Source organism: Myxine glutinosa, chromosome 2 (genome assembly GCF_964187855.1).
Source record: "Myxine glutinosa chromosome 2, kmMyxGlut1.1, whole genome shotgun sequence".
Lineage (NCBI taxonomy): Eukaryota > Metazoa > Chordata > Myxini > Myxiniformes > Myxinidae > Myxine > Myxine glutinosa.
Genome location: NC_136262.1, coordinates 221,683,600 through 221,702,256, shown reverse-complemented (window position 1 = coordinate 221,702,256; position 18,657 = coordinate 221,683,600). Strand labels below are relative to the sequence as shown.

General features: G+C 43.7%; 1 protein-coding gene across 1 annotated transcript in view; it reads right to left on the bottom strand.

The window, feature by feature from the left end:
* Positions 1–5,012: 5,012 nt before the first annotated feature.
* LOC144890841 (uncharacterized) overlaps positions 5,013–18,657 on the bottom strand; it is an 83,226-nt gene continuing 69,581 nt past the window's right edge. Inside the window, exons 9-11 of the mRNA XM_078772700.1 lie at positions 11,572–11,690; positions 5,588–5,779; positions 5,013–5,070 (exon numbers count right to left, since the gene is read on the bottom strand). Coding sequence (XP_078628826.1) covers positions 5,013–5,070; positions 5,588–5,779; positions 11,572–11,690 — 369 coding nt within the window. The remainder of the gene's footprint in view (positions 5,071–5,587; positions 5,780–11,571; positions 11,691–18,657) is intronic.

Here is an 18,657-nt window from a genome sequence, read left to right as displayed (position 1 = left end):
CCCAGGCGTTCGAAGAGCGTGCGGAGGTGGCGTAGGTGCTCTTCGCGGGACGCGCTGGCGACGAGGATATCGTCCAGGTAGACGTAGACAAAATCCAAGTCGCGCAGGACGCTGTCCATCAGTCGCTGGAACGCCTGAGCCGCATTCTTCAGACCGAAGGGCATCCGCAGGAACTCGAAGAGTCCGAATGGCGTGATGACCGCCGTCTTCGGGACGTCCTCCGGCCTGACGGGGACCTGATGGTAGCCGCGTATGAGGTCCACCTTCGAGAAGAAGGACATGCCCGCCAAACGGGTGGAAAAGTCCTGCATGTGGGGGACGGGGTAGCGGTCGGGAGTCGTGGCGTCATTGAGACGGCGATAGTCCCCGCACGGTCGCCATCCCCCGCCGCGCTTCGGCACGATGTGCAGCGGCGACGCCCAAGCGCTCTCTGAGCGCCGAACGATGCCGAGTCGCTCCAGGGTAGCGAACACCACTTTTGCCACCGCCAGCTTCGTCGGCTCGAGGCGGCGTGCCCGGGCGTAGACCGGTGGCCCGACGGTGGGGATGTGATGGGCCACCCCGTGCTTGACGGCCCCCGCCGAGAAGGTGGGCCACGTGAGGGCCGGGAAGCCGGCGAGGAGGCGGGTGAATGCGTCCGCTGCCGGAAGCGTACAGACCAACGTGGCCGGAACCGAACCGTTCGGCAAGCCGCTTGGCACGCCGCTCTTTGAGCTGCTCGACGAGCTGGGCAGCGCACAAGCGAGCGAGCTGAACGTCTCGGCCTGGACAAGACGTCTGCGCTTTACGTCGACCAGGAGCCCATTAGCGCACAGGAAGTCCGCGCCAAGCAGTGCCATGGGCACGTCGGCGGTGACGAACGTCCATCGGAAAACCTGCCCTCCGAACCGCAGAGAGAGGCAGCGTTTTCCGTACGTATGGATGGGCGTCCCGTTCGCGGCAAGCAGCGTGGGGCCCCCGCCCGCGGCGTGCTTGTCTGACGTACCGGCGGGAACGACACTCACCTGCGCTCCCGTGTCGCACAGGTAACGGCGCCCGGATAAGGTGTCCGTTATGAACAGCAGGCTGCTGGAACGGCCGGCGCTCATCGCCACTACTGAGCGCCGGCCCGGGCATTTCCCGACCTGTTGAAGGAGCATGGCGGATGACACTGCCGAGCCTCGTGGGCGAACTTGGCATGGAACCAGCACCAGGTGGTGGAGCTGGAGGAGCGCGGTTGGCTCCGCCAGGCCGGTGGAGTTGGCGGGTTTCCCCGCGGTGGCGGTTTTCGCCGCGGCGGTGGGCGGGGCGTGGCGGCGGTCACGAGGTGCGTATCAGCATGCTGCGTATGCTGTGTAAGCTGATGCTGTGGATCAGCATCATCAGCAGCATCAGCCTCGAGGTCCGTGACGGCCGCAAAGTACCTGTCCGCCTCGGCTGCCAATGCTCGGGGTTCCGTTAGCGCGGTCCCGGCCAACGCGAGGCGAACCTGCGCTGGAAGTTGGTGACGGAAAAGCGCCCGGAATAGAGAACCGGGGGCTTCGTCGCCCAACAGTGACAGCATATGGTCCATTCGGACCGACGGGCGCGTGTCGCCGAGCTCAGGGAGATCCAGGAGGCGGTCGGCCCGTGCGTCGTCCGTGAGGCCGAACGTGGCTAGGAGTAGTCGCTTGAGTGCCTCGTACTTGTGGCCGTCCGGTGGGTGGCGGAGGAGGGACACAACTCGAGCGGCCGTGCCGGGCCCGAGGGAGGCGACGACGTGGCAGTAGCGCGTGTCGTCGCCGGTGAGGCGCCGAAGCTGAAATTGGGCTTCGGCTTGGACGAACCAGACTTCGGCCTGGGCCTCCCAAAATTCGGGAAGTTTGATGAAGTTGGCCATGGCAATGGCGTCGTGTGTGGAAGGATCGCTCCGGCAGATCCAACGTTGAGGGTCACCAGTAAAGCGCGGCGTTACGCGCGCTGCTTGCGAGCAAGGAGGAAGCGGACAAGCGGTAACTTATAAGCGTCTTTATTTCAGGAGCTCACTGTAACACTAAGCTGCTCAGGGCTGCGCGCCCCGTGTATATCGTGAGGCCACGCCTCTCTCCCTGGCGTGGCCCATCCCCACTTGGTGTGCGGGGTGATGTCACCACGTCAGTGCTTTCGTGTCCGCCACAGTACCATCATATGTATTGTTCATTTGATGCAAGGGACATTTTCATTATACTCGCTTTCATAGTGTTATTATTGTGTATGTGAGAGTTCTTAATAGAATTACTTGTTTTGTTCTGCAATTGCATTGGTGTAGTTTTACCATGGTTTATTAGAACACTCAAAATAACAAACCTTTCTGCCGCATTCCCTCTCGAGACTCTGAGGTACACCGTAACCGGGGTTTGGGGAGGTAATACGTAAAACAGTCAACCCCTATTAGTCAGAACCGTAGCAGCAAATGTTGGTGTGGCGCAGGGTTACGATGGTCTGTCATGTCCATCAATGCAATATCAAAGTTAGGGCCTTCACATCTATACTAACTTCAGTCAAACAGGCCTGGCCTGCTGGCTTGTGAAAGTATTGGGCCAAAACATTCCCCAGCCAATACCACACGATGATGAGAATGATTGGGACCATTATAGTAGTCGCATTCATAGCAGTTGTAGTAGCAGCCACCATTTTTGTAATATTACATTGTGCAAGCTATATGAAGGCTTAATTAAATCAATTAATACAAACACTTTGTAAAGTATGCATGTGTCAACGTTTGCACATACAAGTCTTAATAAATTTACAGAAAATAACAAGTTGGAAGAATGTGATGAAGGAAAGTAGATTATGTGAAAAAGTATTTAGTACCGCCAGTAAGAGTTTTTGTGCTCACGGATTGTAAATTTTCACTCGAGTCTAACCGTTTTAAATGCATGGGTTAATTTTGTTGCATATATTTGTACATCCTGGAAAAAAAGCATTACTGGTGAAAACATTGTAATGGCAAGGTTGATGAAAATTGCAAAACAAGCATAAATTAATGTTTCAAGGGAATTTTTAAAATTATAAATATTTGGTTTGGGGAAGTGTAGACCCGAGTGCTGCTTTTTAATCCGAAAATTTTCTGAGGGTATTAGAATGAACCATAAATTGTGTAGCGGCAGGGCTGGAAGATCACCCCCTTCCTGAGAGTCCTATATATACACAAAGAATTAAGTTAAGCACCCCCCCCGTTTTTTTACAACCTCGCACATTACAAGTTTGTTGTCGTCAAAACAGTGTAATATACCCATGATATTGCTATATTTTCTGGAGAAGTGATATTATGGTCACATAAAAACATAACAATCATGCCGTTTTCAATATTTTATTCTGCATAATTTAAGGTGAAATTTTTTGGGAATTTTAGGCATATTTTCACCTCAATTTAAGTATGGAGCTATAGGTCCATCACGGACAGTGTGGATGACGTTTATGTTTTCTAACGTACAGTCATCGTTCTGAGAAGACCTCTAGCGATCTTTGCGTCAATAACGTCAATAACGTCAATAACGTCAATAACGTGTAATGTCAATAACGTGTAAGTGACGTCAATAACGTCAATAACGTCAATAACTAATGTCATACCAATCATTATTTGATCTCACATACCTTAGAATATATGCCAATGTATACATATACACAAAGAATATATATTAGGGGGTGATTACCTTAATTCGTTGTGTAGGGGTGCTTAACTTAATTCTTTGTGTATATATAGTTGTATAGATACAGTAAAGTCATATATGACTTTCCTGAGTCATGCATACATAAATACATGTATATATATATATATGTACTTATTATATATGTATATATATATATATATATATATATATATATATATATATATATATATATATATATATAATATACAGTGTGTACATATATACAAAATATTGGTATATTAATTCACTGCCAAATGATTGTTTTCATTTTTTTCATGTAAACATCAGGCTTGCACTGTACATTCCAGCATTGACTGTTTCATCCATTTTCGGCACACAGTCAGTTCACACAGATGTTCAACAATCTGACCCTCGCCCATATCGTATGTCGCATGGGCATAAAATACTTGACAACCTAGACAAGGCATATGGTATCCTGTTCCTTTGGGTCACTAACCTCGGCAGATTATAATTAGGGAGCATACGAAAGCGCCACGCTGATGAAAGCAATGGTTGGGGCTAGATGACAGAGTTCACAGAGGGATCGCTGGCGTTGCTGACATAGTCACGCATGCCCTAGACTATACGTCGCCCCTATTATAAACCCATTACAACAAGCTGCCCTATGTGCAAGTAGGTAAGCAGGCCACCCCACTCCCCCTAACCCTCTTCTATTGAGCATACCTTCAATTTCTAACACGCATTCGTTTAGAAAGAACACTGATTGAACAAATGATTGATAACCACCTAAGTCCCTATTGGTGTCGTGAGGCCATTCCTTGACAAAGTTTATCAGCCTTTAGTTTTTAACTTTTCAATTTTAACTAAATTGGCAAAATACTGCACTATAATCTCACGATTAATGAATGAATATGAGTACAACAAAAGGATAATGACGTCTGTCACTGTATTTATATCCAACCTCCGCTCAATCCAAAGCACTCATCTGAAGTTTGACACAATCGACTGGACAGTCTGAAATTACTCTGTTCTGAGCCAAGAAACGCAAATGTCGTTAACGTTGTGTTGCCAAAACTTTGCATCATTATTTTTGTTCTTAAATTCCTCATTGAAGCTTTCTCTTCTCATCCTTCCTACGGAAAGTGCTTCTGACAAAGAGCAGAGCTGCAAATATTTAGCGAGGGAATCATAGCAACCGTGCCATTAGGAGAGAATTAGGTCGTCTCCAAATGCTCCGGTGGATCCATGCCCCTCATGCAGCATTCATAAAAACATTTAAAGCCAAAACCAAGCCATGAGTCTCCACAAAGGAGGAATGGAAAGGGGGAGGTTGGAGGGGTAGCACTCCACCAGGGAACAATTAGCCAATCCGTTCTGGAGGCTATTTGCCCATCTCTAGTTTCACTCCACTGGAAGCCACGTAGGCTTGAGACAGGACCTCAGATAACGTTCAACTGCACTGGTGTCACACGACATGCAGATTTTGTACAATTTCTCAATGGTCGTTAAAACTGATTGCGATGTACTGTGCAGCCTTCGGCTCTGGCAGTTAACCAAAACAAAAGTGCATGTATATCCTGAAGTTGACACAACTGTGATGGTGGCAGTTCAACTTCTATTAAAACATGTATAAATGCAAAATTAATCAGATATTAATCTTTCTTTTAATTCAGAGGTCGAGGATCATGGAGGAGATGCATGGCAGAGGGTGGGATGTCAACAGAGCAGCAAGCGGGTGCAAGGTAACAGATTGACAGGGGACAAGTGGACACATAACACCAAGGTGAGCAAGAGGAAAATAGACAAATAACACGAAGCTTCAGGCAGGCAGCGTGGGTGACATTAGCAAGAATAAAAGAAAAATAATTGATAGGTCTGAAAGACAAGAGATGCCAATAGGCCGCCATATTGAAGGGCTGGGAAGAACATACTCAGAGCCTGAAAGATTATACTTCACAGAGCCATGACAAGCATACCCAGTGATGAAGACGGCAGTATGATAAGATCCAGGAAAAACATCCACATGTCTCGACAGGTAGTTGTACCCAATGCCATTTTCAACCTCTTGCTGCTGCCAGTGACAAAATGATTCAAGAATCCTCTCGCCATTATGGCCCACGTACAGGGAGGCCTGTCGAGGACCACGAAGAGAGAATGAGCAACTGCAGCTGCAAATTTGAGGAACAAAATGATTTGGAAGGAGATCACTTCTTTCCACACTCAGCATAAATCACTCGCACACATTATCTCATCGCTGCAATCATCCTTGTGCCTTTTCCGTATCCTCCTAGTCTTCATTTTCTCATCCACTAATGTAACTTAACGGTTGGCTTTAGGAAATACCATGCATATGAGGTGGTGAGAATGCAACCTATGGTAATAGCAAAAAGCATTATTCAAAAACATTAGTCGTTACACTGAAATGTATTATTCGGTTACACCAACACATTGACCTTTACAAACGGCCAAAAAGACTTTCTTCAATAAATAAATAAAATAACCAAAGTTTCCTATTCACAGAGAAACAATAAATTTTAATTTTAACAAGACTCCATGGTGTAATGGTTATAGTGTCTGATCTGAATCTGGGAGGTCTGCGGTTCGAACCCTGGCCGAGTCATACAAAAAGCACTTCCTTGCTTAATGCTCAGCATTGAAAAAAGATAGAGCACAGATAAACAACCATAGGTTGGCAACCATTGCATAGACTTGATGGTTCTAATGACCTCCTACTGTGTCGAAGTTTATTGCAAGGGAAGTCATATTTATGTTAGGTTGAAGAAAGAGAAAAACAAGTACAGATACATACAAAGTCCACTTTTTTTTTTTTTTTTTGAAATACCAACTTCTGTCCTGGAAGTCCTTGGTCCCCTTATGTTTTATACCTCTCTCTCCCCCCCCCCCCCCTTCCCACACCTCCTCCCCCCAAGCCCTCTCCCTCCCACACTTCTCCCTGCTCTCAAATGTTGTGTTTGTGTGCTTCCCCTTCTCTCCCCATCTTGTTTTTCCGCTCCCTCTTTTTATACATTTTGTTTGTCTGGTTGATTTGTTTGTGAAATAAATGTTAGCTCTTTCACGAGCCTCGATTCAGTATACAAAAAAAAAAAAAACCGCCCCCATGCCAAATAATACATAACATTTCCTCCAGCGCGCGGCACATAGAGTACCCACATATAACCCTTTATATAAATATAAACATCATGCTGTATAATTTGGTGTGTGTGTGGGAGGGAGAGGTGTACAATAATTGATTGATTAATTGCGTAATAAAAAAAACAACCAATCATCAAATAATTAATTTCTTAATCAATTGACTAATAGCATACCTAAACCACTAGTGCTTCATCCAAAGCTGTAACTTTTTGAAAATTAATGAAATAATTCATTAATCAAAAAAATTAAATAATTACTTGATTAATTGATTAATCAATAAATCAAAAATATCCTTTGTAGTCAAATCAGTTGGTCATTGACGTGTCCGAATATCAGCTTCCTTGCTCAAAAAGTGCCTGAGATATTTCTCAGTTGAGAAAGAAAATAAATGTGATTAATAATGAAAATAAATAATTAATAATCATAAAATAGTTAAATAATTATTAATCAACTGGCTAATAGAATGCCAGAATCACCACTGTTTCATCCGAATCTGTAACTAAAAGAAAAATAAAAATTAAATAATTAATGTAATAATGAAATAATTAATTGATTAATCAATAAATTGGTAAATCAAAAATGCTCTTTACAACCAAATCACTTGGTCATTGTCATGTCTAAATATCTGCTTCCTAACTCAAAAGGTGCCTGAGATATTGCCTAGATGAGAAAGAAAATAAATAAGTACTTAATAAATCGATAAATAATTAAATAATTAATCAATTAATTGATTAATCAAAAAAATAAAAAATACTGTTTTTGCCAAAGAACGTGATCACTATTGTACCCAAATTTCAGCTTCCTTGCTCAAAGGATGGCTGAGATATCGCCCGGACAAACAAACAAGAAAACAAACAAAGAAGAAAACTATAAAGAGCAATCAGAGATTGCAGACCCTCGCCAGGACGTGATTTCAGTGTTTTTAAGGCATTTTTGTTAAAACAAATATGGCGGCCGAACCACTTGACCGATGACGTCATCATTATATTTTTTCTCCACCAATTTATTCCGAGATGATGCTCAAGAAATTTCATCTTGATTGGATGAAGTTTGTACTTGTCAAAATATGATGTCATAATGGAGGCACCTATGACATCATCATTAACAGATGTTATTCCACATGGAGAGTTCTTTACAATGAGCCATGTCCCAATTTTTTATATTCAGCGCTTTCGGAGGTATAGAGGTGCAGATTTTTTCGGTTTTTCAAAGATGGCGGCCATACCACGTGACCTATGACGTCATAATTATCATTAAAAAAATTATGCAGGTGGAGTTGCACCTATGGTGAAAATTTCCTGTCAATCGGACCAACGGTTGCAGAGAAAATCATATTTATTCTGTGCGGACAAACAGACAGACAGACAGACAGACAAACAAACGGACTCTAATGCAATACCCTCTCCTCAGGCGAGGGTAACAAGAAAGAAAGAAACCGGAGTGAAAACTGAGTACGTCCTTGTCATCGACAAAACAGCAATCAATATTTCAATAATTATACGTGCATATAAAAAGTCTGGTGTTGGCTTAACAGTTAAGGTGGCTAGCTTGAGATTCCAGGCTCCTGAGTTCAAATCCCGGTTGGTCGTTGAATTAACACCAGGTGGGTTGCTGGGTTGACTTAGCCTGGCATCCTTCCTAGGTCGGCAAAATGAGTACTGGCTCACTGGAAGAATGAGCCATTCGTGTATCCTGTGTCGGATTTTCGACCCATCTAGGATTGTACCCAACAGCCTAGAAACTTATTCGGCAGCCCTATGCATCTGAAGGATGCAAAAGAAGTGGTCTTCTTTCTCTTCTTCTATCTACTTCACCCTTCTGGTAAAAACGTGTAGTGTCTTTTTACATTAAATCAGGCACAAATAAATCCGACACAAAGCAACACCACATATAAAATGGTGAATTTCATGTACTAGCAACGGTACCTGCCCTATGAGCAGGGTTCAATTGGGAGGCCCAAATGAAAAGGCAAAATATCAGAAATTGAAGGCTTTTTTATTTTAAACGATTCATATAAACATCCGTTAAATCATATCACACGCAAATCATCAAAATCTAAACTATTTGTAGAATTTCAATAAAAGCCACATCACTGTTCATATCGGTAAATATTATTCATCGTGTTTCAAATTTGGGCAATGGCCTCTCCAATATTCGATGTGTTCACGGTTTGAATTACGTAATGTAACGTTTGTGATGATGTTTTCATTGTAACGATGTTGTGACGATGTTTGTGTTCACGGTAGTGTTTGATGTGACGGTGTGAACGTAATTTCGCAATGTTTTTCGTTTATATTTTCGTAATCGTTTAATGAACGTTTAATGTTTAATGAATGTTTAATGAGCGTAAGAATGAGCATAATGATCATTAAATTAATGAATGAATGTAATTTTTTCATTTGATGCAAAGTGAAAGATGCCTCAGAGATGTCACATTCACAATCGCTATGTCGTATGTACTCCCCATACGTGTTTCCTTCATTGTAAAAACTACCAAGTCAACAGCTAAAAGGATTTTGAGCTGATAGGTTTTACGGCCTCGGCAAGATCGATGGAGACAGCGATCTGTTAGCTTATACACCGCCCAAATAGCTATGTGGAATTCTCTCATGTAGAGATTAAATTCACGTCATTTGAACTTTGGCCGAGGTCATTATTTACTTTTAATACAACACAACAACAACATGCATTTTAAGGCCATTTTCCCTGCTAGAGCGGGGGTTAGCCTTGCGGTCCCCATGACAATCTTCTCCATTTTGCCCTATTTTCTGCATCTCTCCTTGTTAACCCCCTTGCCCGCATTTCTTCTTCCACCATCTTTAGCCAAGTCTTTCTCGGTCTTTCCCGTCCTCTACTTCCTTCTACATTCATTTCCATCACTCTTCTCAACCAGTCACTTTCATCCTTCCTCAACACATGACCAAACTTCACAGCATCAATCACAGGCTCTATTCCCATCATTTTTCGCAATTCATCATTTGTCTTCCTCTCTCTCAACGATACTCCATCATCAACCGAAAACTGACTCTAGTCACACTCACCACACTGTCTACCAACTCCGCAGAAAACAGGACATCAACACCATTCACGCCCTCCGGGCACCCTTGCCACACAAACTTGTATTTCTGTCCCTGCCTACCCTTCACCATTCTCACACCACTTCCCTTCCATCTCGTCTCTTGCACACAACATATGTCCACTCTTCTTCTGATCAATACTTCCACCACTTCTCCTGATCTCCCTGTCATTGTCCCTACATTCCAAGTCCCAAACCTCAGAAACCGATCTCCACTTCGGGCTGTACCCTGCCCATATGTAGTTGTAATTGTCATGATTCTCTTTTTGAGGCAATGTTTTTATGGCTGGATGCCCTTCCTGACGCCAACCCTCTTAGTTGCCTCTTATGACACGCAGGGATACGGTGTACCTATTCTAACCAGGGTACACACCGGGATTTTTAATGATGTTTGAATATGAATCAAAAAGAAGATAATTGGTTTTGGGTCGTCCTTTCCGCATATCTCGTGGCATTGTGAGTTGGAGAGACGACCATGATGGCGGGGAGGGGGTTGGCATTCTCTCAAGCAGGGATTCAACCCATGTCCTTACAAAAGGTCTTTGTCCAAGGTCACCGAGTCCGATCGGTGCAGCTGTGCAACGATCTGTGCAGCCGTTTGTGCGGCACCCGGGAAAATAACGTTATGCGGGAGTCCAAACCTGAAAATGCTGGAGGCCAAAGCTGAAATTGGAAAAACAATATACCCTATTTTACTCCAGGAGATCCCAGGATTACCCACCCAAAATATAGTTGCGATCAGTTCAGCCGTTTTTGCGGTACCTTCAAACGGACGGACGGACAGACAGACAGACGGACATTTGGTGAATTATAGTAAGATATAGTGAGTTGAAATGACATATTATGCATTGATCATTTCATTAAGGATGACATTGTTGGGTCATGCAAGTTAAGCTATCATATGCGCAGCAGGTGGTATTTTATTTCATAGAAAGGTTTGTTTTTAAATATTCCAGATTTTTTTCCCCACCACTAGGATATTCCAGATTTTTCCAGATTTTTTTCACCAAATTTCATCAGATTTCACCAAATATTCCAGATTTTTTTTCCCCACCACCGCTACCAACCATTGGTCAGGGGATGTGCCAGAACATATGAACATGCATTTTCAAAAAACCGTGTGGGTGTTGCCAACTGACCATTACTTGAACCAGCCGACTGATTGGTAGGCGAGTTTGAACAGGGTGAGACAATTTACCAAGTCATTTTAAAGAGCAGAGGGAGAGAAATTCATTGGTAGAAATTGAAAAACGAGGTATCGAAGAGGAGTCGTAACAGTACAGCGAAGGTGGGGCGAAAGATTAAGAAAAAGCGAGCGCTCCTCAAGGAGAGATGAATAAAGTGCAAGAAAGATTCTCAAGGAGAGATCGAGATCAATAAAGGGTTCTATGTGGGCAATATTTGACCTTACCCCAGAGTGCATGACTCGTCTGGGAGAGGCGTTTGTTGTTCAGAGGGAGATTTCAAACCAGTGATCCGTAGCTTATACACCACCCAGATAAATGGGCAGCCTCCACACTCCAGACCCATGATGGATTAACGGTGGTGAAACCTCGAGTTTAATATGAATATTACATGTTTGGTTATGGAGGGAATCCCATCATCATGTCTCTGGAAGTGAATGTAGTGCAGTAGATCTTCCAGTCTGCACTATGGATTGGGACTGTTCTAAATTGGTGCTATAGAGTGCTCATGGGTGACCAGGAGTGGAAGTTGAAACGCTCACCTCACCAAATCTTGTCTAGACCCCTTTTGAAGGCTTCAACAGACTGAGTATCCACAACATTCCAGAGAAAACTCTTCCAATCTTTAACTACCCTTTGACTGAGGAACTTTTTCCTCATGTTTACCTGCACCCCGGCACAAAGACTTTAAGGGAGTGGAGATGCATTGAATGGTATTCAGCCAGAGTGAATAAATGTTGCACTCTATTCCAATCAATTCCCTGTAACACCTTAATGTTTTATGTTTTCTAATCTCTCGAACACCCTCTATTTTTTGTATACAGAATCGAGGCTCGTGAAAGAGCTAACATTTATTTCACAAACAAATCAAACACACAAACAAAATATATAAAAAGAAGTAGCGGAAGACAAGATGGGGAGAGAAGGGGAAGCACACAAACACAACATTTGAGAGCAGGGAGATGTGTGGGAGGGAGAGGGCTTGGGGGGAGGAGGCGTGGGAAGGGGGGGGGGGGTGGGAGAAGTATAAAACACAAGGACACCAAGGACTTCCAGGACAGAAATTGGTATTTAAAAAAAGTGGATTTGGGGTGAAATTAGCGGGGGTAGAAAAGATCAAGGTTTTGGATGGGGGAGGATAAGAGATGGTGGTGAACAGCTGTTTTAAAGACCTGGAGGGTGGAGTGGGATTGAAGAGAGTGGGGGAGTTTGTTCCAGAGGTGGGAGAAAAGAGGAATGAAGGAGTGAAGGTGAGCAGAGAGTCTTGATTTTGGCAGTTTAACCATAAGAGGGTTGCAGGCAGATCTTGTGCGACCTGTAGGAATATTTGGGGGACAGAGCCCAGAGAGAGAGCTGGGGGGGCAAGGCCAGAGAGGAGTCGGTAGAAGATGGAAAGACCACCAACCTGCCTGCGGTGAGTGAGTGAAAGGCCCTTGGAGTTAGCTTCATCGCGGGAGATTCCAATGATTCTGAACACTTTGGTTTCAACAGCGTGAAGACGAGCTAGGTGTGAGGCAGGAGCACCAGCCCAGAGGGGAGAGCAGTATTCCATTGAGTTGCGAATGAAAGCCTTGTATGTGGTGAGGAGCTCAGGTGTGCTAAGGAAGGACTTCGCACGACGGAGGATGCCCAGTCGGCGACTGGCTTTGGAGGCCAGATTTTAAATGTGGTTTTCCCAGGAAAGATCATGGCAGATAGTGAGACCCAAAAGCTTGAGTGACAGAACTTCTTGGAGAGGATTATTTAGAAAGTGGATGGGAGGGTTGTCCAGTCGGTCTTTTCGGAGAGACATCGTAAGAGTGTCAGATTTGTCAGGATTGAAAGACATGTTCCACTTGTTTGCCCAGTCTGTGATTTTGTCCAGGTCTGCAGAGAGTGAGGAGGCTGTAGACTGCCGATCTGAGGGATGAGGAATGGAGCGACAGAGAGTAGAGTCATCAGCAAAGAGATAGAGAGGATTTTCAAGAGAGCCAGGGAGATCATTGATAAAGACCAGAAAAAGCACAGGGCCCAGAACACTGCCTTGGGGAACTCCAGCCTGAACAGGAAGAGGAGATGAGAGAAACCCATTCAGGGCCACACGTTGACTACGACGAGAGAGGAAGTCCGCCAGCCATGCGTGGAGATTTCCATGGATACCAAAGGAGGAGAGTTTGGTGAGCAGAGCGGGGTGCCAGACCGTATCGAAGGCACGTGATATGTAAAGGGAGACAGCTCTAATTTCCTGTTTGGCATTGAGGACCTCCATCCATTGTTGAGAAAGCAGAAGCAGCATGTCCAGAGTAGAGTGACCAGGTCTGAAACCAAATTGATGATCAGAGATCAAGCCATTGGAGAAGAGGAAAGATTTCATATCCGAAGCAATGATGGATTCCATGACTTTGCTGATAATTGGGAGAAGGCTGATTGGTCTGTAGTTGCTAGGATCTGTTTTTGCACCTTTTTTGTGCAAAGCGGTGATGTTGGCTGATTTCCAAGCAGATGGCAGATGACCTTGAGCAAAAGAGAGGGTGAAGAGAACAGAGAGAGGGAGTGAAAGAGCGGAAGAACAGGATTTTAGGACCCGTGGGCTGATGCCGTCAGGTCCAGTTGCAGAATCAGAGTCGAGGGTTGACAGAAACTTTTCCACCTTGTCAGGAGGAAAGGACACAGGGTCCAGGAGCAGCTGGGTACGACTGGGTACGGTGGGTACAGAGAGGGATGGGTTTGGGACACAAGATTTAGAGGCAAACACAGAGTTGAGGCATTCAGCTTTTTCACGTGCGGAGTCAGCCGTGTAGCCGTTTGAGATGAGGGAGGGGATGGAGGGGGAACAAACACCAGAAACAGATTTGACCAGACACCACCAGGATTTGGAAGAGGGAGACAGATAAGAGAGTTCGGTCTTGAGGACAGAGAGATATTGTTTCCTGGCTCTCTTGAGGGTGGACACACACTTGTTTCGGGCTTTGTGAAAGGAAATGAGATTTCCTTCCGTTGGATTTGCTTTCCAGGAGATGAAAGCAAGTTGTTTCTGGGCAACAGCCTCACCACAAGAATCCATGTACCATGAACGGGAGGAAGGGTATGACAACTGAAGACGAGATGGGATAAATCTGTGCATGAGAGAGAGCAATTTACTTTGGAAGAATTCCCAGGATGAGTTGATGTCAGAGGTGGTAGAGATGGGAGACCAGTCCAGATGATTGATGGCTGCTTGAAGACCGTGCCAGTTGGCCTGTGTGAAATGCCAGACTCATCGACGCTGAGGAGGCTCTCTGAGAATGGTCAGAGAGATGTCCACTTTAACAAGCACATGATCAGATGAGCCGATTGGAGCAGAAGAAGAGCAGCAGACATTTTCAGGGAAGTTAGTCATAACCAAGTCCAGAAGAGAAGATGCTCCGTTGACTGAGATCCGGGTCCGGAAATTGACAGATTGTGTCAGTCCCAGTGAGTCGCAGTGAGTCTCTATCATTACCTTCAGGGAAAATGATAAACAAAAATAGCTCGAGAGTGCGAGCTGGCCTAACTCTTTCACTTACATAGGTTTTGCAATGCAAACGATATCACCTGGAGCATTAGTGTGAGGAAGGTTCTTGTCATCTTTTTATTTGTTGTTTTTACACAGCTTATTACCAATGGCAATCATTGCTCACAATTGTCACCGATCTTAATAATCACACAGACAACATCTCCAATGGGATATATTATTTGAATTTGAAAATAAACGGATACTCGATTTTTATGTCTTTCGTTTTGTGGGTCTACGTTGTATAAATGTGCACTTGGCACCCTTATCTAGGCCAAATTATATTTGAATGTCATTAGTATACCGCTTCATGAATTTAATTTTTTCTGCTGGTTGTTCGTTGCTCAGTGAGAAGAGCTTTAAATCATCCATGTACGGTAGATGTGTCACCTTTCTTGTGTCCTTGGACATTTTTTATTTGATGTTCGGGTGTATCCATGTACTTGCTCATTAATGAGGTTGCTCATTGGGTCTAGGCCTAGGCAAATAAGATCCCTCGTCCTCTCTTCACCCCTGGTAATTCGATCTTTCCTTCCGAGTGCTGTCATATCAATGTGGTGTTCCAGAGCTCCAGCCATCTTAATCATTTTGATTATTTGGGGGTTATCTTACATACTTGCATGCATTTTATTGTAGCGTAGTGAATGGTAGATATGTATAAGTTTACCATTGTAGAGTGGCAGGTCACTCAGGATGTTTTTGGTAGCCATGTATTGGTAGTGTTACCAACTACAGGCTGGGCTCTTTGGACAAATTACAATATATACCTTTCTAGACGAGACATTTTACAATACAATTAATCACAATTGTTGTTGATTCTATTTATGGAAATTGTTGTTGCTCATGATTTGCTCTAAGTTTGTGAATGATCTGGGCTAGCTACATACTTGCATGCATTTTTTTCTACATACTTGTACATACTTGCATGCTGCTTCGTAACTAAACATTTCCTCTCGCTTTCCTCCCTTTCAACTTCGTGTTAAACAGCAGGAGTGACTGTTTCAAAAGTTTATCAAACGTGTTTGTGGTTTATAATATTTTTACTTCGGGTAAGGGCCGGTGCTCCCACGAAAACAGCCCGATAAAAGCTGTTTATACACATTAACACGGCGTTTGTTCAAATAGGGAATACCCCTTGGGGAGACGGGATATTATTAGTATTAATATTGTTTTGTAATAACATTAATATTATCTATATATATATAAAACACAGTGTGTGTGTGTGTGTGTGTGTGTGTGTGTGTGTGTGTGTGTGTGTGTGTGTGTGTGTGTGTGTGTGTGTAATGTTACCGATAGACTCCTAAACGGAGAGGCTTACGTGCTTGATATTTGGCATAGACATGGCCATTGAGCCTGGGACGAACATGGCCAAACTCAATATTTGACGATCCATATTTTTTATTCATATTTACCTCAGCGCATTTCAGCGCACGGAATTAACGGAATCAGAGCAGGTGGGCGCTGATTCGCTCAGAGCGATCACGTGATGACACTATGACGCTATGAACGCTATGACGCTATGAAAAAAAAAATCGCTATGAAACGCTATGAACGCGATGACGCTATGAACGATATGACGCTATGAAACGCTATGAAGCTATGAACGATATGACGCTATGAAAAAAAAAATCGCTATGACGCTATGAAACGCTATGAACGCAATGACGCTATGAAACGCTATGAACGATATGACGCTATGACGCTATGAAAAAAAAAAATCGCTATGAACGATATGACGCTATGAAAAAAAAAAATCGCTATGACGCTATGAACGCTATGACGCTATGAACGCTATGACGCTATGAAAAAAAAAATCGCTATGAAACGCTATGAACGCTATGACGCTATGAAAAAAAAAATCGCTCGCTTTACCAAGGGGCTCGCTCTCCCCCCCCGTTCCCCTCCCCTCCCCTCCCCTTCCTCCTCCCCCTCCCCTCCCCCGCCCGGCAATGCCAGGTACTTCTGCTAGTACTATTATATTCCATGTGGTTATTTGTTATTGGAAGCTGCCTTGGAAAAACGCCACGATAAAGCTATCTTAAACACAGATATACACCTCGACACGCAACCCCATTGGCAAGAAAAACCCCCTTGGTGGAGAAAGCCCTCTTGGGGATGGGGGGCAAATGAATTTGCTACAACCTTAATTGTGTGACCCTTAGTGTTCCTGTCAAGTTTGTTTGAGATTGGATACATAACAACCGAATGTATCACGGTCAAAAATTGTCAGACAGAGAGACACCAAATTGTGTATTTTAGTATGTTGAGAATGGATAAAAAAAACAGAATTTATCAGAGGGTTTTAAAGAAATCTCACAACAGTGTCATCTGCATGTTTTACTTTTGATAAAAAGTGTGTGCTTAAGGTTGCACACTTACTTCTCAAGTTGCCCTGAAAGCAATGAAGAATCAACATTAACATTTGCACTCAAGCCACCACATTCAGAACAGAATGAGCAAATTACCCACTTTGTGAAAATCGCTAACGAGGCAGATGGGTTTCTAATCGACATCGTTAATATTGATGGCAAAACATACCATGCTATCATCAATATGACAACATGTTTACTGAAATGGCAATTTTTCTGCCACTAGCTTAAAATCAAATCCTTAAATGATGTCATCACTCAAATCAGATTTTTGTATTCTTAGATTCCTTCTTGTTTTTGTATTCCTTGCATTCATTGCTTTGAAGGAACAGCAACAGGATGTAAGTAATAAATATATAATTTATTGTGAAACATATCAGGTTGCCAATAAAGACATAAATATTTCCATTGATAGAGAGCAATATGTCATAGTGTAGCAGCATAGCAAACCTGTTGTGCATTTTGTGATACAAGCACCAAATTTGGCACAAATGTACATTAATATGTTGCGAACATTTTCAGATATTGGGCCACTTGAAATTCCGTAATTTTTTTTTTCAAATTTTTTCAAATTTCGTAATTTCAAATTTTTCGGGTGACACCGTCACAATTTCGGTCTTCGAGGCCGGCTGATATAGTGGGGCGGCTTAGCCCAAATATTCAAAAGAATTGTGCATTTTGTGATACAAGCACCAAATTTGGCACAAATGTACATTAATATGTTGCGAACATTGTGTGGTCAGCAATGAAGACGAGAGTCTGAATTACATGTATGCAAAAGACCTTGTGAACCAGCGAAGCAAATACACGGGTAAGCATGAATTAAATCTAGGGCATGATATAATTTCCATGATGTTTACCTCTACACTCAATGGTGGAAGGAGGTAATGTTTTGATCCCAGCTTGTCTGTATGTCTGTTTGTCTGTTAGTCCACAAAATTCCAGACAAAGCTTGTAGTAGTGGTAGTTGTAGTGGTAGTGGTGATAACAGAAATTGTTATATAGAACTGAACTTATATTATTATTATATGCAGAAAATAACTTCATTTCTATATGCCCTGCAGTGGACAGGTTAATTGGTTTATGCACTGAAGGGGTCACCCTGGTGTGCACTGCTGTGTTCTGCCTCACTGAGTTGTTCAGGTATGATGTACTCAGCACAAGCTTCCGGTCGGCCCGGAGGTGGGGGTGCGGGGCCTGTCACGGAACGTCAAAACAAACGGCCTGCCGGGGCCACCCAAAAGTCGGGCGTGAGGGGCGCGTCCACTAATGGAACGCCTCTCGCTTCCCAGATCGAGGGCCACGTGGTCAGGAGAACCTCGTCCCTTCCGGTCACACTTTGCCTATCGGCCGGCCTCGAAGACCGAAATTGTGACGGTGTCACCCGAAAAATTTGAAATTACGAAATTTGAAAAAATTTGAAAAAAAAAATTACGGAATTTCAAGTGGCCCAATATCTGAAAATGTTCGCAACATATTAATGTACATTTGTGCCAAATTTGGTGCTTGTTTCACAAAATGCACAATTCTTTTGAATATTTGGGCTAAGCCGCCCCACTATCAGTAAGAAGCAAGCAAATATAAAATTTATTATCCACTTGCTGCTTATTAAAGACTACAGAGGTATACTTTAAAACAATGTGCAATTCTTTTATTTTCGTGTTTATACTTGCTGTTTGTTGCAGATGTCGAGGCAAAAACAGTGAAATGGTAACAATTATTAGCTACAACCATCCGGGAATGGCTAAGAATA